The sequence below is a fragment of the Panulirus ornatus genome, chromosome 15 (genome assembly GCF_036320965.1).
Source record: "Panulirus ornatus isolate Po-2019 chromosome 15, ASM3632096v1, whole genome shotgun sequence".
Lineage (NCBI taxonomy): Eukaryota > Metazoa > Arthropoda > Malacostraca > Decapoda > Palinuridae > Panulirus > Panulirus ornatus.
In genome coordinates, this window is record NC_092238.1 from 37,134,568 (window position 1) to 37,161,041 (window position 26,474).

General features: G+C 40.2%; 1 protein-coding gene across 1 annotated transcript in view; it reads right to left on the reverse strand.

Annotated features, from left to right (window-relative positions):
- Moca-cyp (nuclear cyclophilin protein Moca-cyp) overlaps positions 1 to 26,272 on the reverse strand; it is a 212,642-nt gene extending 186,370 nt beyond the window's left edge. Inside the window, exons 1-3 of the mRNA XM_071670792.1 lie at positions 26,062 to 26,272; positions 17,893 to 18,026; positions 5,692 to 5,844 (exon numbers count right to left, since the gene is read on the reverse strand). Coding sequence (XP_071526893.1) covers positions 5,692 to 5,844; positions 17,893 to 18,019 — 280 coding nt within the window. The 5' untranslated portion in view covers positions 18,020 to 18,026; positions 26,062 to 26,272. The remainder of the gene's footprint in view (positions 1 to 5,691; positions 5,845 to 17,892; positions 18,027 to 26,061) is intronic.
- Positions 26,273 to 26,474: the final 202 nt, after the last annotated feature.

Consider the following 26,474-nt stretch of genomic DNA (forward strand, 5'->3'; position numbering starts at 1 on the left):
CACCCTATATCTGCCACTCTATCATCAAACACATTCAACAAACCTTCAAAATACTCACTCCATCTCCTTCTCACATCACCACTACTTGTTATCACCTCCCCATTTGCGCCCTTCACTGAAGTTCCCATTTGCTCCCTTGTCTTACGCACTTTATTTACCTCCTTCCAGAACATCTTTTTATTCTCCCTAAAATTTAATGATACTCTCTCACCCCAACTCTCATTTGCCCTTTTTTTCATCTCTTGCACCTTTCTCTTGACCTCCTGTCTCTTTCTTTAATACATCTCCCACTCAATTGCATTTTTTCCCTGCAAAAATCGTCCAAATGCCTCTCTCTTCTCTTTCACTAATACTCTTACTTCTTCATCCCACCACTCACTACCCTTTCTAATCAACCCACCTCCCACTCTTCTCATGCCACAAGCATCTTTTGCGCAATCCATCACTGATTCCCTAAATACATCCCATTCCTCCCCCACTCCCCTTGCTTCCATTGTTCTCACCTTTTTCCATTCTGTACTCAGTCTCTCCTGGTACTTCCTCACACAGGTCTCCTTCTCAAGCTCACTTACTCTCACCACCCTCTTCACCCCAACATTCACTCTTCTTTTCTGAAAACCCATACAAATCTTCACCTTAGCCTCCACAAGATAATGATCAGACATCCCTCCAGTTGCACCTCTCAGCACATTAACATCCAAAAGTCTCTCTTTCGCACGCCTGTCAATTAACACGTAATCCAATAACGCTCTCTGGCCATCTCTCCTACTTACATACATATACTTATGTATACGTACATATATGGGGATAGGGGAGAAAGAATACTTCCCACGCATTCCTCACGTGTCGTAGAAGGCAACTAAAGGGGACGGGAGCGGGGGGCTAGAAACCCTCCCCTCCTTGTATTTTAACTTTCTAAAAGGGGAAACAGAAGATCTGTATTAATACACATAATAAATCATATAACGTTTACATGATTTTCCTATCTTTCAATTTTCTGCAACTTTGCCCCTTTACTTTCTTCTTCTTCATACTACTCGCCATTTCCCGTATTAGCAAGATAGCGTTAAGAACAGAGGACTGGGCCTTTGAGGGAATATCCTCATCTGGCCCCCTTCTCTGTTCCTTCTTTGGGAAAAAAAAAAAAATTTCAATGTTTCTAATATAAGGGGCCCATTCCAATCTTTAGTCAAAATTTTGCCTCCTCTTCATATGGAATATGAATGTCCTTCAATAGTACATGTGCAATTGCTGATATTTTACTTCATCTTGAAAATTAAAACAAGGAACTGTTAGATGCTTAATCAGTGATCTTAAGCTGCAAGCACCTTACAGCAACAGGTCTATAGTTTGTGCCAATAGTGGGATCTTTACCCGATTTAAGAATGGCAAGAATATTGGTTACCTAACTATAAGGGGGTTCACCAAGTTCACTACTGTAATGTATGATTAACGTAAAGTGGTTATGGTAGTGCAAACAAAACACAGCCTACTATTATCTTTGAAAACCTTCCAATAACTTTACTGTAGTTATTGAAACATTGCTGATTTGAGTTCACTAGTTATGGAGCTTTTGCCTTGGCCACCTCCACCTCCTTGAGAGAGTTCCTAGAGGGAATGGGTGTAAGAGATATATATAGATAGATAGAGTTGTTAACATAACATCATGCTTCAGAAAAACAACAGGCCCACAGCCAGGAAGGAAGCAATGTTCCTTGGTGGGTAACAAAGGTGACTCACACCTGGTGCATGAGTTAATATGTAACATAAAGTATTTCGAAGTGAGACGTGGTTATAGTAGTGTTGAAAAAACAAAGCCTGTGTTTATCTTCAAAAGTTTACGATATATTGTTATGGAAGTGGAAGTGGATCATAGGGTGGGGGAGGGGGCGAAAATTCTGGGAGCCTTGAAGAATGTGTGGAAGTCGAGAACATTATCTCGGAAAGCAAAAATGGCTATGTTTGAAGGAAGAGTGGTTCCAACAATGTTGTATGGTTGCGAGGCGTGGGCTATGGATAGAGTTGGGCGCAGGAGGATGGATGTGCTGGAAATGAGATGTTTGAGGACAATGCGTGGTGTGAGGTGGTTTGATCGAGTAAGTAACGTAAGGGTAAGAGAGATGTGTGGAAATAAAAAGAGCGTGGTTGAGAGAGCAGAAGAGGGTGTTTTGAAATGGTTTGGGCACATGGAGAGAAGGAGTGAGGAAAGATTGACCAAGAGGATATATGTGTCGGAGGTGGAGGGAACGAGAAGTGGGAGACCAAATTGGAGGTGGAAAGATGGAGTGAAAAAGATTTTGTGTGATTGGGGCCTGAACATGCAGGAGGGTGAAAGGAGGGCAAGGAATAGAGTGAATTGGATCGATGTGGTATACCGGGGTTGACGTGCTGTCAGTGGGTTGAATCAGGGCATGTGAAGCGTCTGGGGTAAACCATGGAAAGCTGTGTAGGTATGTATATTTGCATGTGTGGACGTATGTATATACATGTGTATGGGGGTGGGTTGGGCCATTTCTTTCGTCTGTTTCCTTGAGCTACCTCGCAAACGCGGGAGACAGCGACAAAGCAAAAAAAAAAAAAAAAAAAAAAAATTTATTGAGTTAATGTTATTGGGAAGTGAGTCAGTTGTTGTTCGCTGATGATACAGTGCTGGTGGCTGATTCGTGCGAGAAACTGCAGAAGCTGGTGATTGAGTTTGGTAAAGTGTGTGAAAGAAGAAAGCTGAGAGTAAATGTGAATATTAGCAAGGTTATTAGGTACAGTAGGGTTGAGGGTAAAGTCAATTGGGAGGTAAGTTTGAACGGAGAAAAACTGGAGGAAGTGAAGTGTTTTAGAGTGGATTTGGCAGCAGAAGGAACCAGGGAAGCAGAAGTGAATCATAGGGTGGAGGAGGGGGCGAAAGTTCTGGGAATGTGTGGAAGTCGAGAACGTTATCTCTGAAAGCAAAAATGGGTATGTTTGAAGGAATAGTGGTTCCAACAATGTTTTATGGTTGCAAACTGTAGGCTATAGATAGAGTTGTGCGGAGGAGGGTGGATGTGTTGGAAATGAGATGTTTGAGGACAATATGTGGTGTGAGGTGGTTTGATCAAGTAAGTAATAATAGGGTAAGAGAGATGTGTGGTAATAAAAAGAGTGTGGTTGAGAGAGCAGAAGAGGGTGTTTTGAAATGGTTTGGTCACAAGGAAAGAATGAGTGAGGAAAGATTGACCAAGAGGATATATGTGTCACAGGTGGAGGGAACGAGGAGAAGTGGGAGACCTAATTGGAGGTGGAAAGATGGAGTGAAAAAGATTTTGAGTGATCAGGGCCTCAACATGCAGGAGGGTGAAAGGAGTGCAAGGAATAGAGTGAATTGGAACCATGTGCTATACCGGGGTCGACGTGCTGTTAATGGAATGAACCAGGGCATGTGAAGCGTTTGGGGTAAACCATGGAAAGTTCTGTGGGACCTGGATGTGGAAAGGGAGCTGTGGTTTCGGTGCATTATTACATGACAGCTACAGACTGAGTGTGAACGAATGTGGCCTTTGTTGTCTTTTCCTAGCGCTTCCTCGCGCACATGAGGGGAGAGGGGGTTGTTATTTCAGACAACAAAGGCAACAATCGGCCTTTGTTGTCTTTTCCTAGTGCTACCTCGCGCACATGAGGGGAGAGTGGGTTATTTCATGTGGGGCGGGGTGGCTTTGGGAATGAATAAAGGCAGACAGTATGAATTATGTACATGTGTATATATGTATATGTCTGTGTATATATGTATACGTTGTGATGTATTGGTGTGTATATTTGTGTATGTGGATGTTTATGTATATACATGTGTATGTGAGTGGATTGGGCCATTCTTTCGTCTGTTTCCTTGCACTACCTCGCTAACGCGGGAGACAGCGACAAAACAAAATAAATAAAATAAAAACTATTGTTATTGAAATATTGAGTTATTGATGAAGAACTGGATTTAAGGAAAACGTGGCCTGTAGAGAGGAAGGAAGCAGAGTCCCTTAGTGGGTAGCGAAAGTGATAAGCCCTGCTCTGCAGACAACAAGCGTGTATGATAACTTATGTGTGAGTTTACACGTACTTTCAAGCATGAGTAATGTGGTGTAATGTGGTTTCAGAAGTCTTAAAAAAACAGCCTACATTTATCTTCAAAATTATTCCAATAAGTTTACCATATTTCTATTGAAAGATTGCTTATCTGAGCCATTAAAGAGAACTGTGCTTCAGGAAAATAACAGGCCTTTAACCAGGGAGGAAGTAGTGTTCTTTGATGGATAGCGAAGGTGGTGCACACTGCTCTGCAAACCAAGTGCATGTAATGACTGAGCTGTGACTAAACTTGTGCCATTATGTACAAGTAATGTGGAGAGTGAAGTAGTTATGATAGTGATAACAAAATACACCCTATGTTTATCTTTGAAACCTATCAATAATTTTACTGTAATGTTACTGAAATAATGCCTATTTGCATATCATGAGAACTGTACTTGGGAAAATAACAGACCAATCCATAGCTAAAAAGGAAGCAATGTTCCTCTAGGAAAAGTAGTGTTTCTTGACAGGAAGTGAAAGTGACACACAGTACCCAGCAGACAGCAAGTTCTACAAAAGTACAATTGTATTCTAGCTTCATTAAAATATCTTTGTCATCTTTTTGTTCTCGCATAAGTCACACTGTGATGAAACGGGCATCCTAAAAGTGTCTATAATAAAAATGTTGAGGTTCTGATTGATGAACTGGCACTAGTGGACCACCAGCATATGATTTTAAAAAATTTTCCAACCACACATCTCCTTGCAATTGAGAATAGTTTCATTTTTTCCATAATATAGTTAGTTACGTTTATTTTTTTCATTCATATTGGTAATACAAATGTGTATTTCATCTATAACTACATGAGGCAGCAAGTTCCTCTGAATGACACTTGCCACCCCCTACAAAAAATCCTGGATATGGGCCCAAAACATACTTTATATGAAAGATTCATCTGATATTTGTTTACAATGCTAAGTGGTTTATTCTTGTGTCTGAACTTTATATGATTAATAACCATCTCTCTCTCAAGTAATCTGAGTGTTCTTAGCCTCTGCAAATCTGAGGATGCCTATGATAAGAGACATATGACAAATGATGGATATCTTGGCCAAAAATCATGGTTTGATGATTATTTGAGATTGCCGGTTACCCAAAATAAATATTCAGGACAGTAACAACTACAAAGACAGGAAGAAAAGCTTTACTCCTGGTCAGATACATGTCAATGAAACTTAAACCAACTGCAAAATAAAAAAGAAGGGACAAAGTGAAATGAAGCAAGGTTATTACTATTATCTCACAAGGAAAGAATTACGGAAATATACACAGTTCCCAATCTCTTTCCAAAAAACCACATCTGGAAAGTAGTAAAGACAGTAAAACACATTTTTGTTCATTTCCAAATTGCCATTAGGTACAAGGATGAGGAGATATTCAAAATAATATCTAAAGGGTATATAAGACTCACAATAGAGAATACATCACCAGATAATTACATTAGGGAATGGAATTATCATATTCAGGATAATTACTCTGATTAGCAGAAACCTTGGAGTGGGTGTTAATTGCAAAGATTTTAAGAGACCTGGCTATTGACTTGACCATACCATAAATGAAAATAACAAAATCAGATATATAACATCAAAAACTTTACAAACCTTCAAAATGTCCACCATAAATGGACTCGCCACCAGTGCCGTTGCCAGCAGAAAAATCTCCGGCTTGTATCATAAAATCTTTAATTACACGATGGAATTTCACTCCCCGGTAATGCAATGGTTTGCTGGTTGTCTTTCCTTCTCCCATCTCTCCTGTAATTGTCCATAAAGTGTCCACGTTAAATTTTTTGCAGTTCTTTTTTGCTTACAATGCTGAATACCCCAAACATGTCATAAAAATGAAGAAGATTAAGACAATAATTATGTACATGAATCCAAACACAGTCAATAGTTAAGAGAACATCACAAGGCTAATTTTTCTTGGTAAAAATATCAAGGTTAATAGGATTATCTTAATACAAAACATCATAACTTATCTTAAACTGTGTTACACCCATACCTCAATTAAGGAAAGAGTTCCATTCCTGAAAAAACATACGTGAATCAAAACTTCTTTAAGTGAATCAAATTTCTGCATTCCCTTCCGTTATCATAATGGAAGATATCCTCCTGAGAAAAAAATTTTCTAACCATAAAAAACTGGCAAGATGTTTACAAGGACATTTTAAGGGAAACAGTAAGTCTAAACAATATCAATAACATTAATGGTACATAAGTACTAATCATCAACCCAAAACCAAAATGAACTGCTGTCAAATGGGAGAAAGATTCACACAGCAGCTCTGTCCTTAAGACAAATTCAGACTCTGGTTCTGTTTCCTACTCCTATTCCCTAACAACCCTGTCTTGATTTACTTCCATCAAATCTGTCCAAAGTTCCTCATTGAGTGATTCTAAAAGCTTGTTGCCAGCATTAACTTCTAGTTCAATAAAATCCCACAGGACGGGGAAGATCCTCCATTTCTTTCTCAGTGTGCTCTGATTTAGGAAAGCATTTAAAGTTATTCACACACAGCAAAAAAATGTTTTTGCCATACACCACTTATGTTTGTGTCCCTGACATCTTTCTTGGACTCATCAACAATGTTAATGTCATTCCCAATGATGTAGCTCTACCAAAAATCCAGATAAACTGTGATAAAACTTTCGTATCTGTGTTTTGGTCCTTATCAAAGGCTTCACTAACATGAAAATTTGAAAAACAGTTGTATACTGGGGTATATGGACATTCATATTAGTTCAAGACAGGAAAAATTCAGTATGCATATCAATTACACACAGCCCAAATCGTATTAATACCTAAAACAAAACATTTTCTTTGACAGTATGGCAATAACAGAGGAAGCAATCTGTCTCCATCTACACTAACATTTTGCAGTATCTCTTTCCTTCCTCCAGTGATTTTGATGAACAGCACATACATCAGTTTAAAATGACTTTCTCTGCTTACCCTCCAATAGAAACATTATAGCCTTACTTTCACAAGTTATTTTTTTCTCAAAGCATACCTCCAATTTGGTATCCTGCTTCTCCTCGTTCCCTCTACTTCTGACACATATATCCTTTATTAATCTTTCCTCGCTCATTCTCTCCACTTGACCAAACCATTCTAACACACCCTCTCCTGCTCTCTCAACCACACTCTTTTTATTACCACACATCTCTCTTACCTTTTCATTACTTAATCAAACCACCTCACACCACGTTTCCTCAAACATCCACCCTCCTCCGCACAACCCTATCTATAGCCCATGCCTCACAACCATATAACATTGTTGGAGCCACTATTCCTTCAAACATAGCCATTTTTTGCACTCCACGATAATATTCTCGCCTTCCACACGTTCTTCAACGTTCCGAGAACCTTTGCCCCCTCCCCCACCCTGTGACTCACTTCCACTTCCAGATATCTAAAACACTTCACTTCCTCCAGTTTTCCTCCATTCAAACTTACCTCCCAACTGACTTGTCCCTCAATCCTACTAAACCTAATAACCTTGATCTTATTCACATATACTATCAGCTTTCTTCTTTCACACACTCTACCAAACTTAGTTACCAACTTCTGCAGTTTCTCACCCTAATCAGCCACCAGTGGTGTATCATCAGAGAACAACAGCTGACTCACTTCCCAAACACTCTCATTCACAGCAGACTGCATACTTGCCCCTCTCTCCAAAACTCTTGCATTCACCTCCCTAGCAACCCCATCCATAAACAAATTAAACAACCATAGAGACATCACACACCCCTGCCGCAAACCAAAATTCACTGGGAACCAATCACTTTCTTCCTACTTGTGCACATGACTTACATCCTCGTAAAAACTTTTCACTGCTTCTAGCAACTTACCACGCACACCATATACTCTTAATACCTTCCACTGCATCTCTATTAACTCTACCATATGCCTTCTCCAGATCCATAAATGCTACATACAAATCCATCTGTTTTTCTAAGTATTTCTCACATACATTATTCAAAGCAAAGACTTGATCCACACATCCTCTACCACTTCTGAAACCCCACTGCTCCTCCCCAATCTGGAGCTCTATACATGCCCTGGCCCTCTCGATCAATACCCTACCATATAATTTCCCAGGAATACTCAACAAACTTATCCCTCTGTAATTTGAACACTCACCTTTATCCCCTTTGCCTTTGTACAATGGCACTACACATGCGTTGCGCCAATCCTCAAGCACTTCACCATGAACCATACATACATTGAATATCCTCACCAACCAGTCAACAAAACAGTCACCCCCTTTTATAATAAATTCCACAGCAATACCATCCAAACCCGCCACCTTACCGACTTCCATCTTTCGCAAAGCTTTCACTACCTCTACTCTGTTACCAAACCATTCTCCCTGACCCTCTCATTTCGCACACCACCTCAACCAAAACACCCTATATCTGCCACTCTATCATCACATACATTCAATAAACCTTCAAAATACTCATTCCATCTCCCTTCATTACTACTTGTTATTACCTCCCCATTTGTCCCCTTCACCGAGGTTCCCATTTGTTCTCTTGTCTTACACTTTACCTCCTTCCAAAACATTTTTATTTTCACTAAAATTTAGTGATATTCTCTCACCCCAACTCTTATTTGCCCTTTTTTCACCTCTTGCACCTTTCTCTTGACCTCTTGCCTCTTTCTTTTATACATCTCCCAGTCATTTGCACTACTTCCATGCAAAAATCGTCCAAATGCCTCTCCCATATCTTTTACTAACAATCTTACTTCTTCATCCCAACACTCACTACCCTTTCTAATCTGACCACCTCCCATCTTTCTCATGCCACAGGCATCTTTTGCGCAAGCCATCACTGCTTCCCTAAATACATCCCATTCCTCCCCCATTCCCCTTAAGTAATTTGCTCTCACCTTTTTCCATTCTGCACTCAATCTCTCCTGGTATTTCCTCACACAAGTCTCCTTCCCAAGCTCACTTACTCTCACCATTCTCTTCACCCCAACATTCTCTCTTCTATTCTGAAAACCTCTACATATCTTCACCTTCGCCTCCACAAAATAATGGTCAGACATCCCCCCAGTTGCTCCTATCTGCACATTAACATCCAAAAGTCTCTTTCACACGCCTATCAATTAACACATAATCTAATAACGCTCTCTGGCCATCTCTCCTACTTACATACGTATACTTATGTATATCTCTCTTTTTAAACAAGTATATATTTTTTTTTTTTGATTTGTCGCTGTCTCCCGCGTTTGCGAGGTAGCGCTAGAAAACAGACGAAAGAATTGGCCCAACCCACCCCCATACACATGTATACACATACGTCCACACACGCAAATATACATACCTACACAGCTTTCCATGGTTTACCCCAGACGCTTCACATGCCCTGATTCAATCCACTGACAACACATCAACCCCGGTATACCACATCGATCCAATTCACTCTATTCCTTGCCCTCCTTTCACCCTCCTGCATGTTAAGGCCCCGATCACACAAAATCTTTTTCACTCCATCTTTCCACCTCCAATTTGGTGTCCCACTTCTCCTCGTTCCCTCCACCTCCGACACATATATCCTCCTGGTCAATCTTTCCTCACTCATTCTCTCAATGTGCCCAAACCATTTCAAAACACCCTCTTCTGCTCTCTCAACCACGCTCTTTTTATTTCCACACATCTCTCTTACCCTTACGTTACTTACTCGATCAAACCACCTCACACCACATATTGTCCTCAAACATCTCATTTCCAGCACATCCATCCTCCTGCACACAACTCTATCCATAGCCCACGCCTCGCAACCATACAACATTGTTGGAACCACTATTCCTTCAAACATACCCATTTTTGCTTTCCGAGATAATGTTCTCGACTTCCACACATTCTTCAAGGCTCCCAAAACTTTCGCCCCCTCCCCCACCCTATGATTCACTTCCGCTTCCATGGTTCCATCCGCTGCCAGATCCACTCCCAGATATCTAAAACACTTTACTTCCTCCAGTTTTTCTCCATTCAAACTTACCTCCCAATTGACTTGACCCTCAACCCTACTGTACCTAATTACCTTGCTCTTATTCACATTTACTCTTAACTTTCTTCTTTCACACACTTTACTAAACTCAGTCACCAGCTTCTGCAGTTTCTCACATGAATCAGCCACCAGCGCTGTATCATCAGCGAACAACAACTGACTCACTTTCCAAGCTCTCTCATCCCCAACAGACTTCATACTTGCCCCTCTTTCCAAAACTCTTGCATTCACCTCCCTAACAACCACATCCATAAACAAATTAAACAACCATGGAGACATCAAACACCCCTGCCGCATACCTACATTCACTGAGAACCAATCACTTTCCTCTCTTCCTACACGAACACATGCCTTACATCCTCGATAAAAACTTTTCACTGCTTCTAACAACTTGCCTCCCACACCATATATTCTTAATACCTTCCACAGAGCATCTCTATCAACTCTATCATATGCCTTCTCCAGATCCATAAATGCTACATACAAATACATTTGCTTTTCTAAGTATTTCTTACATACATTCTTCAAAGCAAACACCTGATCCACACATCCTCTACCACTTCTGAAACCACACTGCTCTTCCCCAATCTGATAAGTATATATATATATATATATATATATATATATATATATATATATATATATATATATATATATATATGTATATGTTTGAAGGAATAGTGGTTCCAACAATGTTGTATAGTTGCTAGGCATGGACTATAGATAGGGTTGTGTGGAGGAGGGTGGATGTGTTGGAAATGAGATGTTTGAGGACAATATGTGGTGTGAGGTTGTTTGATCAGTAAGTAATGAAAGGGTAAGAGAGATGTGTGGTAATAAAAAGAGTGTGGTTGAGAAGGCAGAAGAGGGTGTACTGAAATGGTTTGGTCACATGGATAGAATAAGTGAGGAAAGATTGACATAGAGAATATATGTGTCACAGGTGGAGGGAACGAGAAGTGGGAGACCAAATTAGAGGTGGAGGGATGGAGGGAAAATATTTTAAGCGATCGAGGCATGAACATACAGGAGGGTGAAAGGCGTGCAAGGAAAAGAGAGAATTGGAATGGTGTGGCATGCCGGGGTCAATGTGCTGTCAATGGATTGAATTAGGGCATATGAAGTGTCTGGGCTAAACCATGGAAAGTTTTGTGGGGCCTAGATGTGGAAAGGGAGCTGTGGTTTCAGTGCATTACACATGACAACTAGAGACTGAGTGTGAATGAATGTGGCCTTTGTTGTCTTTTCCTAGCGCTACCTCACGTATGTGGGGGGAGAAGGGGAGGGTGCCATTTCATGTTTGGCGGGGTAGCGATGGGAAAGGATGAAGGCAGCAAGTATAAATATGTACATGTATATATTTATTCTTTCTTTTACTTTATTTTGCTTTGTTGCTGTCTCCCGCATTAGCAAGGCAGCGCAAGGAAACAGACGAAAGAATGGCCTAACCCACCCACGTACACATGTATATATATATACACGTCCACACACGCAATATATACATAACTATACATCTCAACGTATAAATATATATACACACAGACATATACATATATACACATGCACATAATTCATCCTGTCTGCCTTTATTCATTCCCATCGCCATCCCGCCTCACATGAAAATAATCTACACCTCCCACCAAATGTGTGCGAGGTAGCGCTAGGAAAAGACAACAAAGGCCACTTTCGTTCACATTCAGTCTCTAGCTGTCATGTAATAATGCACCGAAACCACAGCTCCCTTTCCACATCCAGGCCCCACAAAACTTTCCATGGTTTACCCCAGACGCTTCACATGCCCTGGTTCAATCCATTGACAGCACGTCGATCCCGGTATACCACATTGTTCCGATTCACTCTATTCCTTGCACGCCTTTCACCCTCCTGCATGTTCAGGCCCCGATCACACAAAATCTTTTTCACTCCATCTTTCCACCCCCAATTTGGTCTCCCACTTCTCCTGGTTCCCTCCACATCTGACACATATCCTCTTGGTCAATCTTTCCTCACTCAATTCTCTCTATGTGACCAAACCATTTCAAAACACCCTCTTCTGCTCTCTCAACCACACTTTTTATTACCACACATCTCTTTTACCCTTTTATTACTTACTCGATCAAACTACCTCACACCACATATTGTCCTCAAAAATCTCATTTCCAGCATATCCAACCTCCTGCGCACAACTCTGTCCATAGCCCACGCCTCACAACCATATAACATTGTTGGAACCACTCTTCCTTCAAACATACCCATTTTTGCTTTCCGAGATAATGTTCTCGACTTCCACACATTCTTCAACACTCCCAGAATTTTTGCCCCCTCCCCAACCCTATGACTCACTTTCGCTTCCATGGTTCCATCCACTGCCAAATCCACTCCCAGATATCTAAAACACTTTACTTCCTCCAGTTTTTCTCCATTCAAACTTACTCTCAGCTTCTTTCACACACTTTACCAAACGCAGTCACCAGCCTCTGTAGTTTCTCACATAAATCAGACATCAGCACTGTATCATCAGCAAACAACAACTAACTCACTTCCCAAGCTCTCTCATCCACAACAAACTGCATACTTGCCACTCATTCCAAAACTCTTGCATTCACCTCCCTAACAACCCCATCCATAAACAAATTAAACAACCATGTAGACAACAACCATGGAGACATAACACACCCCTGCCACAAACCTACATTCACTGAGAACCAATCACTTTCCTCTCTTCCTACACGTACACATGCCTTACATCCTCAATAGAAACTTTTCAATGCTTCTAACAACTTGCCTCCCACACCATATATTCTTAATACCTTCCATAGAATTTCTCTATCAACTCTATCATATGCCTTCTCTAGATCCATAAATGCTACATACAAATCCATTTGCTTTTCTAAGTATTTCTCACATACATTCTTCAAAGCAAACACCTGATCCACACATCCTCTACCACTTCTGAAACCACGCTGCTCTTCCCCATTCTGATGCTCTGTACATGCCTTCACCCTCTCAATCAATACCCTCCCATATAATTTCCCAAGAAGACTCAACAAACTTATACCTCTGTAATTTGAGCACTCACACTTATCCCCTTTGCCTTTGTACAATGGCACTATGCAAGCATTCCGCCACTCCTCAGCCACCTCACCATGAATCATACATACATTAAATAACCTTACCAACCAGTCAATAATACAGTCACCCCCTTTTTTAATAAATTCCACTACAATACCATCCAAACCCGCTGCCTTGCCAGCTTTCATCTTCCCTGGGGATAGGGAAGAAAGAATACTTCCCACATATTCTCTGCATGTCGTAGAAGGCGACTATAAGGGAAGGGAGCAGGGGGCTGGAAATCCTCCCCTCTTGGTTTTTTGATTTTCCAAATAAAGGAACAGAGAAGAGGGCCAGGTGAGGATATTCCTTCAAGGTCCGGTCCCCTGTTCTTAGCACTACCTTGCTGATGTGGGAAGTGGCGAATAGTATGAAAGAAAGGAAATATATATATATGTATATATATATATATATATATATATATATATATATATATATATATATATATATATATATATATATATATATATATATATAAATTTTTTTTTTCTTTTTGCTTTGTCACTGTCTCCTGCGTCTGCGAGGTAGCGCAAGGAAACAGACGAAAGAAATGGCCCAACCCACCCGCATACACATGTATATACACACGTCCACGCACGCAAATATAATACCTACACAGCTTTCCATGGTTTACCCCAGACGCCTCACATGCCCCGATTCAATCCACTGACAGCACGTCAACCCCGATATACCACATCGCTCCAATTCACTCTATTCCTTGCCCTCCTTTCACCCTCCTGCATGTTCAGGCCCCGATCACACAAAATCTTTTTCACTCCATCTTTCCACCTCCAATTTGGTCTCCCTCTTCTCCTCGTTCCCTCCACCTCCGACACATATATCCTCTTGGTCAAGCTGTGTAGGTATGTATATTTGCGTGTGTGGACGTATGTATATACATGTGTATGGGGGGGGTTGGGCCATTTCTTTCGTCTGTTTCCTTGCGCTACCTCGCAAACGCGGGAGACAGCGACAAAGTATAAAAAAAAAAAAAAAAAAATATATATTATATATATATATATATATATATATATATATATATTTTTTTTTTTATTTTCCAAAAGAAGGAACAGAGGGGGCCATGGGAGGATATTCCAAAAAAGGCCCAGTCCTCTGTTCCTAATGCTACCTCACTAACGCGGGAAATGGCGAATAGTTTAAAAGAAAGAGAAGAAGAAAATTATATATATATATATATATATATATATATATATATATATATATATATATATATATATTTCTTTTTTTTTTTTTTTTTTTATACTTTGTCGCTGTCTCCCGCGTTTGCGAGGTAGCGCAAGGAAACAGACAAAAGAAATGGCCCAACCCCCCCCCATACACATGTACATACACACGTCCACACACGCAAACATACATACCTACACAGCTTTCCATGGTTTACCCCAGACGCTTCACATGCCTTGATTCAATCCACTGACAGCACGTCAACCCCTGTATACCACATCGCTCCAATTCACTCTATTCCTTGCCCTCCTTTCACCCTCCTGCATGTTCAGGCCCCGATCACACAAAATCTTTTTCACTCCATCTTTCCACCTCCAATTTGGTCTCCCTCTTCTCCTCGTTCCCTCCACCTCCGACACATATATCCTCTTGGTCAATCTTTCCTCACTCATTCTCTCCATGTGCCCAAACCATTTCAAAACACCCTCTTCTGCTCTCTCAACCACGCTCTTTTTATTTCCACACATCTCTCTTACCCTTATGTTACTTACTCGATCAAACCACCTCACACCACACATTGTCCTCAAACATCTCATTTCCAGCACGTCCATCCTCCTGCGCACAACTCTATCCATAGCCCACGCCTCGCAACCATACAACATTGTTGGAACCACTATTCCTTCAAACATACCCATTTTTGCTTTCCGAGATAATGTTCTCGACTTCCACACATTTTTCAAGGCTCCCAAAATTTTCGCCCCCTCCCCCACCCTATGATCCACTTCCACTTCCATGGTTCCATCCGCTGCCAGATCCACTCCCAGATATCTAAAAAACTTCACTTCCTCCAGTTTTTCTCCATTCAAACTCACCTCCCAATTGACTTGACCCTCAACCCTACTGTACCTAATAACCTTGCTCTTATTCACATTTACTCTTAACTTTCTTCTTTCACACACTTTACCAAACTCAGTCACCAGCTTCTGCAGTTTCTCACATGAATCAGCCACCAGCGCTGTATCATCAGCGAACAACAACTGACTCACTTCCCAAGCTCTCTCATCCCCAACAGACTTCATACTTGCCCCTCTTTCCAAAACTCTTGCATTTACCTCCCAACAACCCCATCCATAAACAAATTAAACAACCATGGAGACATCACACAACCCTGCCGCAAACCTACATTCACTGAGAACCAATCACTTTCCTCTCTTCCTACACGTACACATGCCTTACATCCTCGATAAAAATTTTTCACTGCTTCTAACAACTTGCCTCCCACACCATATATTCTTAATATCTTCCACAGAGCATCTCTTTCAACTCTATCATATGCCTTCTCCAGATCCATAAATGCTACATACAAATCCATTTGCTTTTCTAAGTATTTCTCACATACATTCTTCAAAGCAAACACTTGATCCACACATCCTCTACCACTTCTGAAACCACACTGCTCTTCCCCAATCTGATGCTCTGTACATGCCTTCACCCTCTCAATCAATACCCTCCCATATAATTTACCAGGAATACTCAACAAACTTATACCTCTGTAATTTGAGCACTCACTCTTATCCCCTTTGCCTTTGTACAATGGCACTATGCTCGCATTCCGCCATCCTCAGGCACCTCATCATGAGTCATACATACATTAAATAACCTTACCAACCAGTCAATAATACAGTCACCCCCTTTTTTAATAAATTCCACTGCAATACCATCCAAACCTGCTGCCTTGCTGGCTTTCATCTCCCGCAAAGCTTTTACTAACTCATCTCTGTTTACCAAATCATTTTCCCTAACCCTCTCACTTTGCACACCACCTCGACCAAAACACCCTATATCTGCCACTCTATCATCAAACACATTCAACAAACCTTCAAAATACTCACTCCATCTCCTTCTCACATCACCACTACTTGTTATCACCTCCCCATTTGCGCCCTTAACTGAAGTTCCCATTTGCTCCCTTGTCTTATGCACTTTATTTACCTCCTTCCAGAACATCTTTTTATTCTCCCTAAAATTTAATGATACTCTCTCACCCCAACTCTCATTTGCCCTCTTTTTCACCTCTTGCACCTTTCTCTTGACCTCCTGTCTCTTTCTTTTATACATCCCCCACTCAATTGCATTTTTTCCCTGCAAAAATTGTCCAAATGCCTCTCTCTTCTCTTTCACTAATAATCTTACTTCTTCATCCCACCACTCACTACCCTTTCTAATCAACCCACCTCCCACTCTTCTCATGCCACAAGCATCTTTTGCGCAATCCATCACTGATTCCCTAAATACATCCCATTCCTCCCCCACTCCCCTTACTTCCATTGTTCTCACCTTTTTCCATTCTGTACTCAGTCTCTCCTGGTACTTCCTCACACAAGTCTTCTTCCCAAGCTCACTTACTCTCACCACCCTCTTCACCCCAACATTCACTCTTCTTTTCTGAAAACCCATACAAATCTTCACCTTAGCCTCCACAAGATAATGATCAGACATCCCTCCAGTTGCACCTCTCAGCACATTAACATCCAAAAGTCTCTCTTTCACGCACCTGTCAATTAACACGTAATCCAATAACGCTCTCTGGCCATCTCTCCTACTTACGTATACTTATGTATATCTCACTTTTTAAACCAGGTATTCCCAATCATCAGTCCTTTTTCAGCACATAAATCTACAAGCTCTTCACCATTTCCATTTACAACACTGAACACCCCATGTATACCAATTATTCCCTCAACTGCCACATTACTCACCTTTGCATTCAAATCACCCATCACTATAACCCGGTCTCGTGCATCAAAACCACTATATATGATAGAGTTGTGCATAGGAGGATGGATGTGCTGGAAATGAGATGTTTGAGGACAATGTGTGGTGTGAGGTGGTTTGATCGAGTATGTAACGTAAGGGTAAGAGAGATGTGTGGAAATAAAAAGAGTGTGGTTGAGAGAGCAGAAGAGGGTGTTTTGAAATGGTTTGGGCACATGGAGAGAATGAGTGAGGAAAGATTGACCAAGATGATATATGTGTCGGAGGTGGAGGGAACGAGGAGAAGTGGGAGACCAAATTGGAGGTGGAAAGATGGAGTGAAAAAGATTTTGTGTGATCGGGGCCTGAACATGCAGGAGGGTGAAAGGAGGGCAAGGAATAGAGTGAATTGGATCGATGTGGTATACCGGGGTTGACGTGCTGTCAGTGGATTGAATCAGGGCATGTGAAGCGTCTGGGGTAAACCATGGAAAGCTGTGTAGGTATGTATATTTGCGTGTGTGGACGTATGTATATACATGTGTATGGGGGTGGGTTGGGCCATTTCTTTCGTCTGTTTCCTTGCAATACCTCGCAAACACGGGAGACAGCGACAAAGCAAAAAAAAAAAAAAAAAAAAAAAAAGAAAAGTAATTAGTTTCAAGAATACACATTTCTTATTAACTTAAAAAAAAAAAAAAAACTGTATGGAAGCGAGCTACTTACCAGTACATAGTGCCCGGAAGTTTTCACAGGTTTTAGGACATACATCACTGAAAAGCTCAAATGTTATGCGACCAGAGGGAATTCCATCTATCTCAATATCAAAGAAGCAGCGAACACGGTGCCCCATCTTGATCCTGTAGTAAAAAATATTTTCAATTGACCTCTTTATAAGTTCCTATCAAAAGAGAGGTTTAAAATTTCTATTCTATATGATTAACTAGTCAGGCAAGACACATAATGAGGCTTCACTTATACTAAGATGATCATAATCAACTAGAATAGCAGCGACTATTGTGAAGTGAAATTTCATCAATGATAAAGCACAGTTAACACAGTTTAAGTTTTACTAGGGTTCAACAAATGATATGGTATACGGACAGGATATGACAACAAAAGCAATAGTCTATAATTGGGATGAATCAGACACACTTGAAATCTAAACAAGATCTAATAAAATTATTCCTCAGTGATGAAATGAAAAATATGAGGTCCACAGATTTTTCATTCTATATATATTATAAACTGGGTCCCTGTTCAGACTGCAAACATTAATAATCTTACTTAGAAAATCAGCAACAGTCTACAGAATACCACTGAAGCTGATCCAAACATAGGAAATAGCAGGGATAAAGTCTTACAGTATAATCAGCACAGAGCAGCTGGAAAAGAGAGCTCTCATCAAATCCAAAAGACACTGGTCAGGCCGAGCCATCAAGATGTATTCAAGATTCATAAGTAGTATAAGGAAAGAAGCACTAAGAAAAATACCCAGGGTTAGAAAAGCAGAAGTAGAATCATAGAGATTAACTAAAAAATGTGTTAACACACATAAGAAAGTGACTGACATGGGAATAGACAACAATTGCATTTGGGAGTAAAGAATAAACATTAGTGTATTTGTAACTAAAAGGCATCACTCAGCAGTTACGATTCAAAATCTTTCCTGCATAAACAATATTTTCCTGCCAATAAGCTATCCCATTTTTGTCAATTTAATTGGAATACAGTTTTTAGCACTGCCTATGCCAAGAAAATTGCCATAAAAGAAAGCAGGAAAATTTGTCCAGACAGACACCTAAGTTAGTCTTAAGTAGGCCTCTTATAAAAACTTACAAAGCTAAGTAAGCTGAAGTTTCTCAGTTTTCACTATAAGCGTGATCAGAAATGCATTCAAACAACGGAGAATATCATGACCAAAGAACTGTGACGAGATCCGTAAGGGAAATATTCTGTTTGGTATAGTAGTAGAGGCTAACATGTTATGTTAGCAATTCAAATTTATTGTCTTTCAAATATTCATCACTTTAACCAGAATAAATCCAACATTTGTGAATACATGGGAAGTGAATTACCAATCATATACTACCCTTATGGCAAAGGGTAAAGGGGAAGAGTGGTTTGGGAATGTCTTGGTAGTAAAGTCAGGGGTTAGTGAGAGGACAAGAGCAAGGGAAGGAGTAGCAGTACTCCTGAAACAGGAGTTGTGGGAGTATGTGATAGAATGTAAGAAAGTAAATTCTCGATTAATATGGGTAAAACTGAAAGTTGATGGAGAGAGATGGGTGATTATTGGTGCATATGCACCTGGGCATGACAAGAAAGATCAAGAGAGGCAAGTGTTTTGGGAGCAGCTGAATGAGTGTGTTAGTGGTTTTGATGCACGAGACCGGGTTATAGTGATGGGTGATTTGAATGCAAAGGTGAGTAATGTGGCAGTTGAGGGAATAATTGGTATACATGGGGTGTTCAGTGTTGTAAATGGAAATGGTGAAGAGCTTGTAGATTTACGTGCTGAAAAAGGACTGGTGATTGGGAGCACCTGGTTTAAAAAGCGAGATATACATAAGTATACGTATGTAAGTAGGAGAGATGGCCAGACAGCGTTATTGGATTATGTATTAATTGACAGGCGCGCGAAAGAGAGACTTTTGGATGTTAATGTGCTGAGAGGTGCAACTGGAGGGATGTCTGATCATTATCTTGTGGAGGCTAAGGTGAAGATTTGTATGAGTTTTCAGAAAAGAAGAGTGAATGTTGGGGTGAAGAGGGTGGTGAGAGTAAGTGAGCTTGGGAAGGAGACTTGTGTGAGGAAGTACCATGACAGACTGAGTACAGAATGGAAAAAGGTGAGAACAAAGGAGGTAAGGGAGTGGGGGAGGAATGGGATGTATTTAGGGAATCAGTGATGGATTGCGCAAAAGATGCTTGTGGCATGAGAAGAGTGGGAGGTGGGTTGATTAGAAGGGGTAGTGAGTGGTGGGACGAAGAAGAAAGATTATTAGTGAAAGAGAAGAGAGAGGCATTTGGACGATTTTTGCAGGGAAAAAATGCAATTGAGTGGGAGATGTATAAAAGAAAGAGACAGTAGGTCAAGAGAAAGGTGCAAGAGGTGAAAAAGAGGGCAAATGAGAGTTGGGGTGAGAGAGTATCATTAAATTTTAGGGAGAATAAAAAGATGTTCTGGAAGGAGGTAAATAAAGTGCGTAAGACAAGGGAGCAAATGGGAACTTCAGTGAAGGGCGCAAATGGGGAGGTGATAACAAGTAGTGGTGATGTGAGAAGGAGATGGAGTGAGTATTTTGCAGGTTTGTTGAATGTGTTTGATGACAGAGTGGCAGATATAGGGTGTTTTGGTCGAGGTGGTGTGCAAAGTGAGAGGGTTAGGGAAAATGATTTGGTAAACAGAGAAGAGCTATAAAAGCTTTGTGGAAGATGAAAGCTGGCAAGGCAGCAGGTTTGGATGGTATTGCAGTGGAATTTATTAAAAAAGGGGGTGACTGTATTACTGACTGGTTGGTAAGGTTATTTGATGTATGTATGACTCATGGTGAGGTGCCTGAGGATTGGCGGAATGCGTACATAGTGCCATTGTACAAAGGCAAAGGGGATAAGAGTGAGTGCTCAAATTACATAGGTATAAGTCTGTTGAGTATTCCTGGTAAATTATATGGGAGGGTATTGACTGAGAGGGTGAAGGCATGTACAGAGCATCAGATTGGGGAAGAGCAGTGTGGTTTCAGAAGTGGTAGAGGATGTGTGGATCAGGTGTTTGCTTTGAAGAATGTATGTGAGAAATACTTAGAAAAGCAAATGGATTTGTATGTAGCATTTATGGATCTGGAGAAGGCATATGATAGAGTTGATAGAGATGCTCTGTGGAAGGTATTAAGAATATATGGTGTGCGAGGAAAGTTGTTAGAAGCAGTGAAAAGTTTTTATCGAGGATGTAAGGCATGTGTACGTGTAGGAAGAGAGGAAAGTGATTGGTTCTCAGTGAATGTAGGTTTGCGGCAGGGGTGTGTGATGTCTCCATGGTTGTTTAATTTGTTTATGGATAGGGTTGTTAGGGAGGTGAATGCAAGAGTTTTGGAAAGAGGGGCAAGTATGAAGTCTGTTGGGGATGAGAGAGCTTGCGAAGTGAGTCAGTTGTTGTTCGCTGATGATACAGCGCTGGTGGCTGATTCATGTGAGAAACTGCAGAAGCTGGTGACGGAGTTTGGTAAAGTGTGTGAAAGAAGAAAGTTAAGAGTACATATGAATAAGAGCAAGGTTATTAGGTACAGTAGGGTTGAGGGTCAAGTCAATTGGGAGGTAAGTTTGAATGGAGAAAAACTGGAGGAAGTAAAGTGTTTTAGATATCTGGGAGTGGATCTGGCAGCGGATGGAACCATGGAAGCGGAAGTGGATCATAGGGTGGGGGAGGGGGCGAAAATCCTGGGAGCCTTGAAGAATGTGTGGAAGTCGAGAACATTATCTCGGAAAGCAAAAATGGGTATGTTTGAAGGAATAGTGGTTCCAACAATGTTGTATGGTTGCGAGGCGTGGGCTATGGATAGAGTTGTGTGCAGGAGGATGGATGTGCTGGAAATGAGATGTTTGAGGACAATGTGTGTTGTGAGGTGGTTTGATCGAGTAAGTAACGTAAGGGTAAGAGAGATGTGTGGAAATAAAAAGAGCGTGGTTGAGAGAGCAGAAGAGGGTGTTTTGAAATGGTTTGGTCACTTGGAGAGAATGAGTGAGGAAAGATTGACCAAGAGGATATATGTGTCGGAGGTGGAGGGAATGAGGAGAAGTGGGAGACCAAATTGGAGGTGGAAAGATGGAGTGAAAAAGATTTTGTGTGATCGGGGCCTGAACATGCAGGAGGGTGAAAGGAGGGCAAGGAATAGAGTGAATTGGATCGATGTGGTATACCGGGGTTGACGTGCTGTCAGTGGATTGAATCAGGGCATGTGAAGCGTCTGGGGTAAACCATGGAAAGCTGTGTAGGTATGTATATTTGCATGTGTGGACGTATGTATACACATGTGTATGGGGGTGGGTTGGGCCATTTCTTTCGTCTGTTTCCTTGCGCTACCTCGCAAACGCGGGAGACAGCAAAAAAAAAAAAAAAAAGGCAAAGAAGCATTTTCTCACATCTAACAAGCAACTAACTTTATGGAAAAGAAGCATTTCTCACATTTAACAAGCATTCCGGATTTTTTAACTCATAATTATAAATTTTCACAGGTACCTTATATACCTCAAAAGAGACACCCCTGTTCACTCACACCAGCACATGTATAGCCCTAAATATTCCTACCACATCCCCATGCACTTGTGTGCAGTGCAACAAGGGTAAATTTAGTACCTGAAGTCATTCCTGAAAGGCAAAACATTCAATCATTCAATAAATCTTGTTGCACACTGTGAACTCCAAAAATCATCCCTATCCAATTTAAACAGGTGACCAAACAAAACTTCAAAATTCAGGAATGGGTTTTACCATAGAAAAGTATAACCTATTAATCATATCACCTGATTTAACCCCATAACATCTCCATATGGATATTCATGCAAACTGGGCAACACCTCTAGACTGATATCTATGATGTGCACTGCATAGTTCAGTTACAATTCCAGGTGTCAATCCTGCATGCTAGCTCAGTTGGTACTTCACGATAATTTCTCCCTACAGACAGTCATCTTCCACCCATGCTAAAGAGAGCACATTTTCCCGAGTTTCCTGAGAAGGAAATTGAGTATCTTTTTGCATGATTCTGAGAACTAACCAAATGGTCCTAAATCATCAAACTCTAATGATCTGTTTTTGAATAATGTGGAGTGATTTTTTGTGTGATTGACTCTTCCAAGATTGAAAGTTGATCTGGTTGAGACAGATTGTTTACCAGCACCATCTTGACAGCAATGCATCTCACTAGTGCAGCTGGTAATTTTACAAACTCTAATTTTGCTCATATGAAAATATTATCAATGAATCACAGGGACTATAACATTAAAATATTCATTATGTAAAACATAAAAACTATCTATAATAAGTTCTGTGTAGGTAAGGTAAATGGTAAAGCATATGCACATTGAAAACTCAGGTCTTTCCCCTGGAATGTGCTGAAAGATTTATGAAACTTTTTCTTATTATCAGACTGAAAATGAAGGAAAAAATATACAGATACACCACCGATTTTCCTGCAAGTGATGGTTTGGTGCCTCCTTTAGTCAGGGCAAAATTACGTGAGGGAACTTGAAATTACCTTAACCACCAGACTAGTTTACTGAGTGGCCACAGATGGCATTGTGTGTACGGTGTGCTAATTTACATTCTTTACACTACACTTGTTGGTGATACCACAATTCTGTGAGATTCTTAGCTTATTTTGCTTAAATCTAACCCTACCTATGGCTTCTAAGACATATGAGAGTGTCAGTCGTGGTGTCAAATGTAAACACTAGTCCATACAGACCATGGTGTTTCGGGGCGTAAGCTGTGTGACATCTACAGTATTGGTTCATCAACTGTTTATGATATAAAGAAGAAAAGGGAGAAAATATTGAAATTCTATGCATACAGTGATTCCAAGAAGCAAATAACAATTAGAAAAACTATGAAAGATGGCAAGAATACTGAACACATTCGAATGATGATGGAATGGCTTCGACAGTGTCGGAGTGAACTTGTCAGGTATGATAATGGACCAGGCTAAGTTGTTCCATAAAGAACTTAAGTTAGAACATGAGAGTGACTACAGTAAAAAATGGCTTTAAAGATTCAAGTAGTGTCATGGAATTTCCATGAATAAAGTGAGCAGAGAGCAAACCACGAAGGAGCTGCCGAGTATGTTGACGAATTTGCAAAATTCATAGCTGATGAGCACCTCAGTCCTGAGCAAGTGTATAATGCAGATGAAATGGCATTACTCTGGCGATGCACACCTAGGAAAACACTAAAAACAGAAGACGAATAAGACCCCCCTAGGATTCAAACAATCTAGGGACAGACTTACCATCTTAGGTTGCTCAAACATTTAATATTTGTTTAATGTAAATTTCCAGCAGTCTATGGCATACTTTTTACACATGGGAGATGTATTATTTGTGGGTTAGAGGTGTGTGATGAATCATTATTACGTGACACGGTTGGTCCAGCAAAATGGTGAATCCAGTAAGGCTTTGGAACCAAGAGTGCCAGAAAATCGGTGGTGTACCTGTACTTATGAAATGCTTTTTTTCATTTGATTATTTCTTTAATTGAAAGGTTAAATACATTTTTGAAACAGGTTGAAAAATGTGAATTCTGACGGTTGGAAAGGAAAACTTAGCGAGACTATAAAGTGCACATACCTATGACTATGTTCAGCATACCATCGATAAAGCTATCAACCATTATATCATCACTCAACGAAAGTTAAATTAACAATTGGAATACAAAAAGACGGCTGAGACATCAATCATCATTTGATACATTTGTAGATTTTAGTGTATGAGTGTGTCCTTTTATGTAATGATGTTGAAGATATTCATCACCCGATTATAATCATAGTAATGATAATAATAGGCCAGAATCAGTATTGATAAACCAACAAGTATACATGATACAACAAATGTTATACTGATACTAAAGAAACATTTTCAGAAGCAAAGGAGACGTGGGATCGGAAAGTGGAGTTTCTGCTAATGAAAAGATGATCAAGTACATCAAAACTTTATACGTAAAATGATGATGATTTCATCTGGGGAGACATATCAACATCAAGCTGTGTAGTTTTTACATGCACTATCATAGGAACTGTGTTTCTTCCTGGGTAGGCTGAGGCCCATATCAATGGTTTCTTTGTTGATTTCTTATATCATCTCATATGAAGTTCTTTCAGTCATAGAAGATAAACCTTACTAAGGTATTCAAGTTCTTAGTCTGTATTCAGATATCTAGGGAGACTGATCTGTGTGAACACAAAAGCATTTTTTGTTCTTTTACCAAAATTTCTTCTATTCAAACTTTCTTCTACCACCTCATTTTAAAAAAATGCAATGTAGGTGGCACATAGGCAAATTTCTGGGTTTTATCACAACCTAATGGATGTCAAACAACATAGTGAAGAGCCATATGATTCTAGTAGAAAAGGTATTTAATGTTAATACATTCTTATTATTGTTCTGGCTGCTAAGTGAGGCATTTTATAGGCCCTGTTGATATTCTACCAGCAATTCCCTAACTTACATTTATGATCACCACATCTTCGCTAATATACAATATAAATCATAATGCCATAAATCACGTTCTGCAATAATTTTCGTATTTTCTAGCACTGCAATAGCATTGTACAAGATCAGACAGTGTTAAAACGTGACAATGAGGAGCTATCCTACATAATCACCCAAGGAAGATATACGCACGCCAATCTTGATCAACTTTGGCTCCACTTCCCAGCAATGTCTTAATATTTCACAACAACTCATAGTAAATCAAAGTAAGTCGAACCCACGCAATCTATCCCTCACTCAGACTTCTGTTAGCTCAATCTGAAGGAAACTACAAACGTACACAACCTGAATCACGCGTACGAAGTCACCTTACGAACAGTAAAATAAATGTCGTGGCTAGATATACCCATAGGATAATTGGTCCCACCACATGTAAAGGAAATTAGGTTCGGGCAAAGTGAACCAAGAAACAAGATGACCGAGTGAATGACAATTTACGGTGTAAAATAAGACTACCAAACGAGAATCAAAATTTTGGACCCGACACCAAATCACTACACAGACCAGTACAAATATCATAAAGCATTTCTTTTGTCAGACATTTATATCTTAAATTAGACCTGCTTTGCCATCAAGAAACAGTATATCCGACACTAATACAGCCAGGCGAAAAGATAATTTCATACGCACCTAAGCTGGTGTCACAGGCTGGCATCCAATACTGAAGTAACGTCAGGATAAGACTATTTCCTTCGCGTCAAATGGAGAACTTCATAAAATATGCAGAAGCCATTGTTCAATTCAATTAAATTTCATGTGTTTATTCCGTCACATAATAGAATGGGAACCTTGCTATGTACCCCTGCACAACTTTACTGTTCACATACAAAGACGCTATTTTATATAAGTGACCATATTTCTTAAATTGAAAGCGGGACATTATCTTCAATACTGGCAGGAAGAATTGACCCCGCGTACGCACATAACTCACAAGGTTGTAACGTTAAATAATATTAACCAAATGCACAATATATCCTAATCACCATTTTTTTTATCGTACTTTTCACGAGAAAACCTTCTTAAACTACAGAATACTGTAGGCT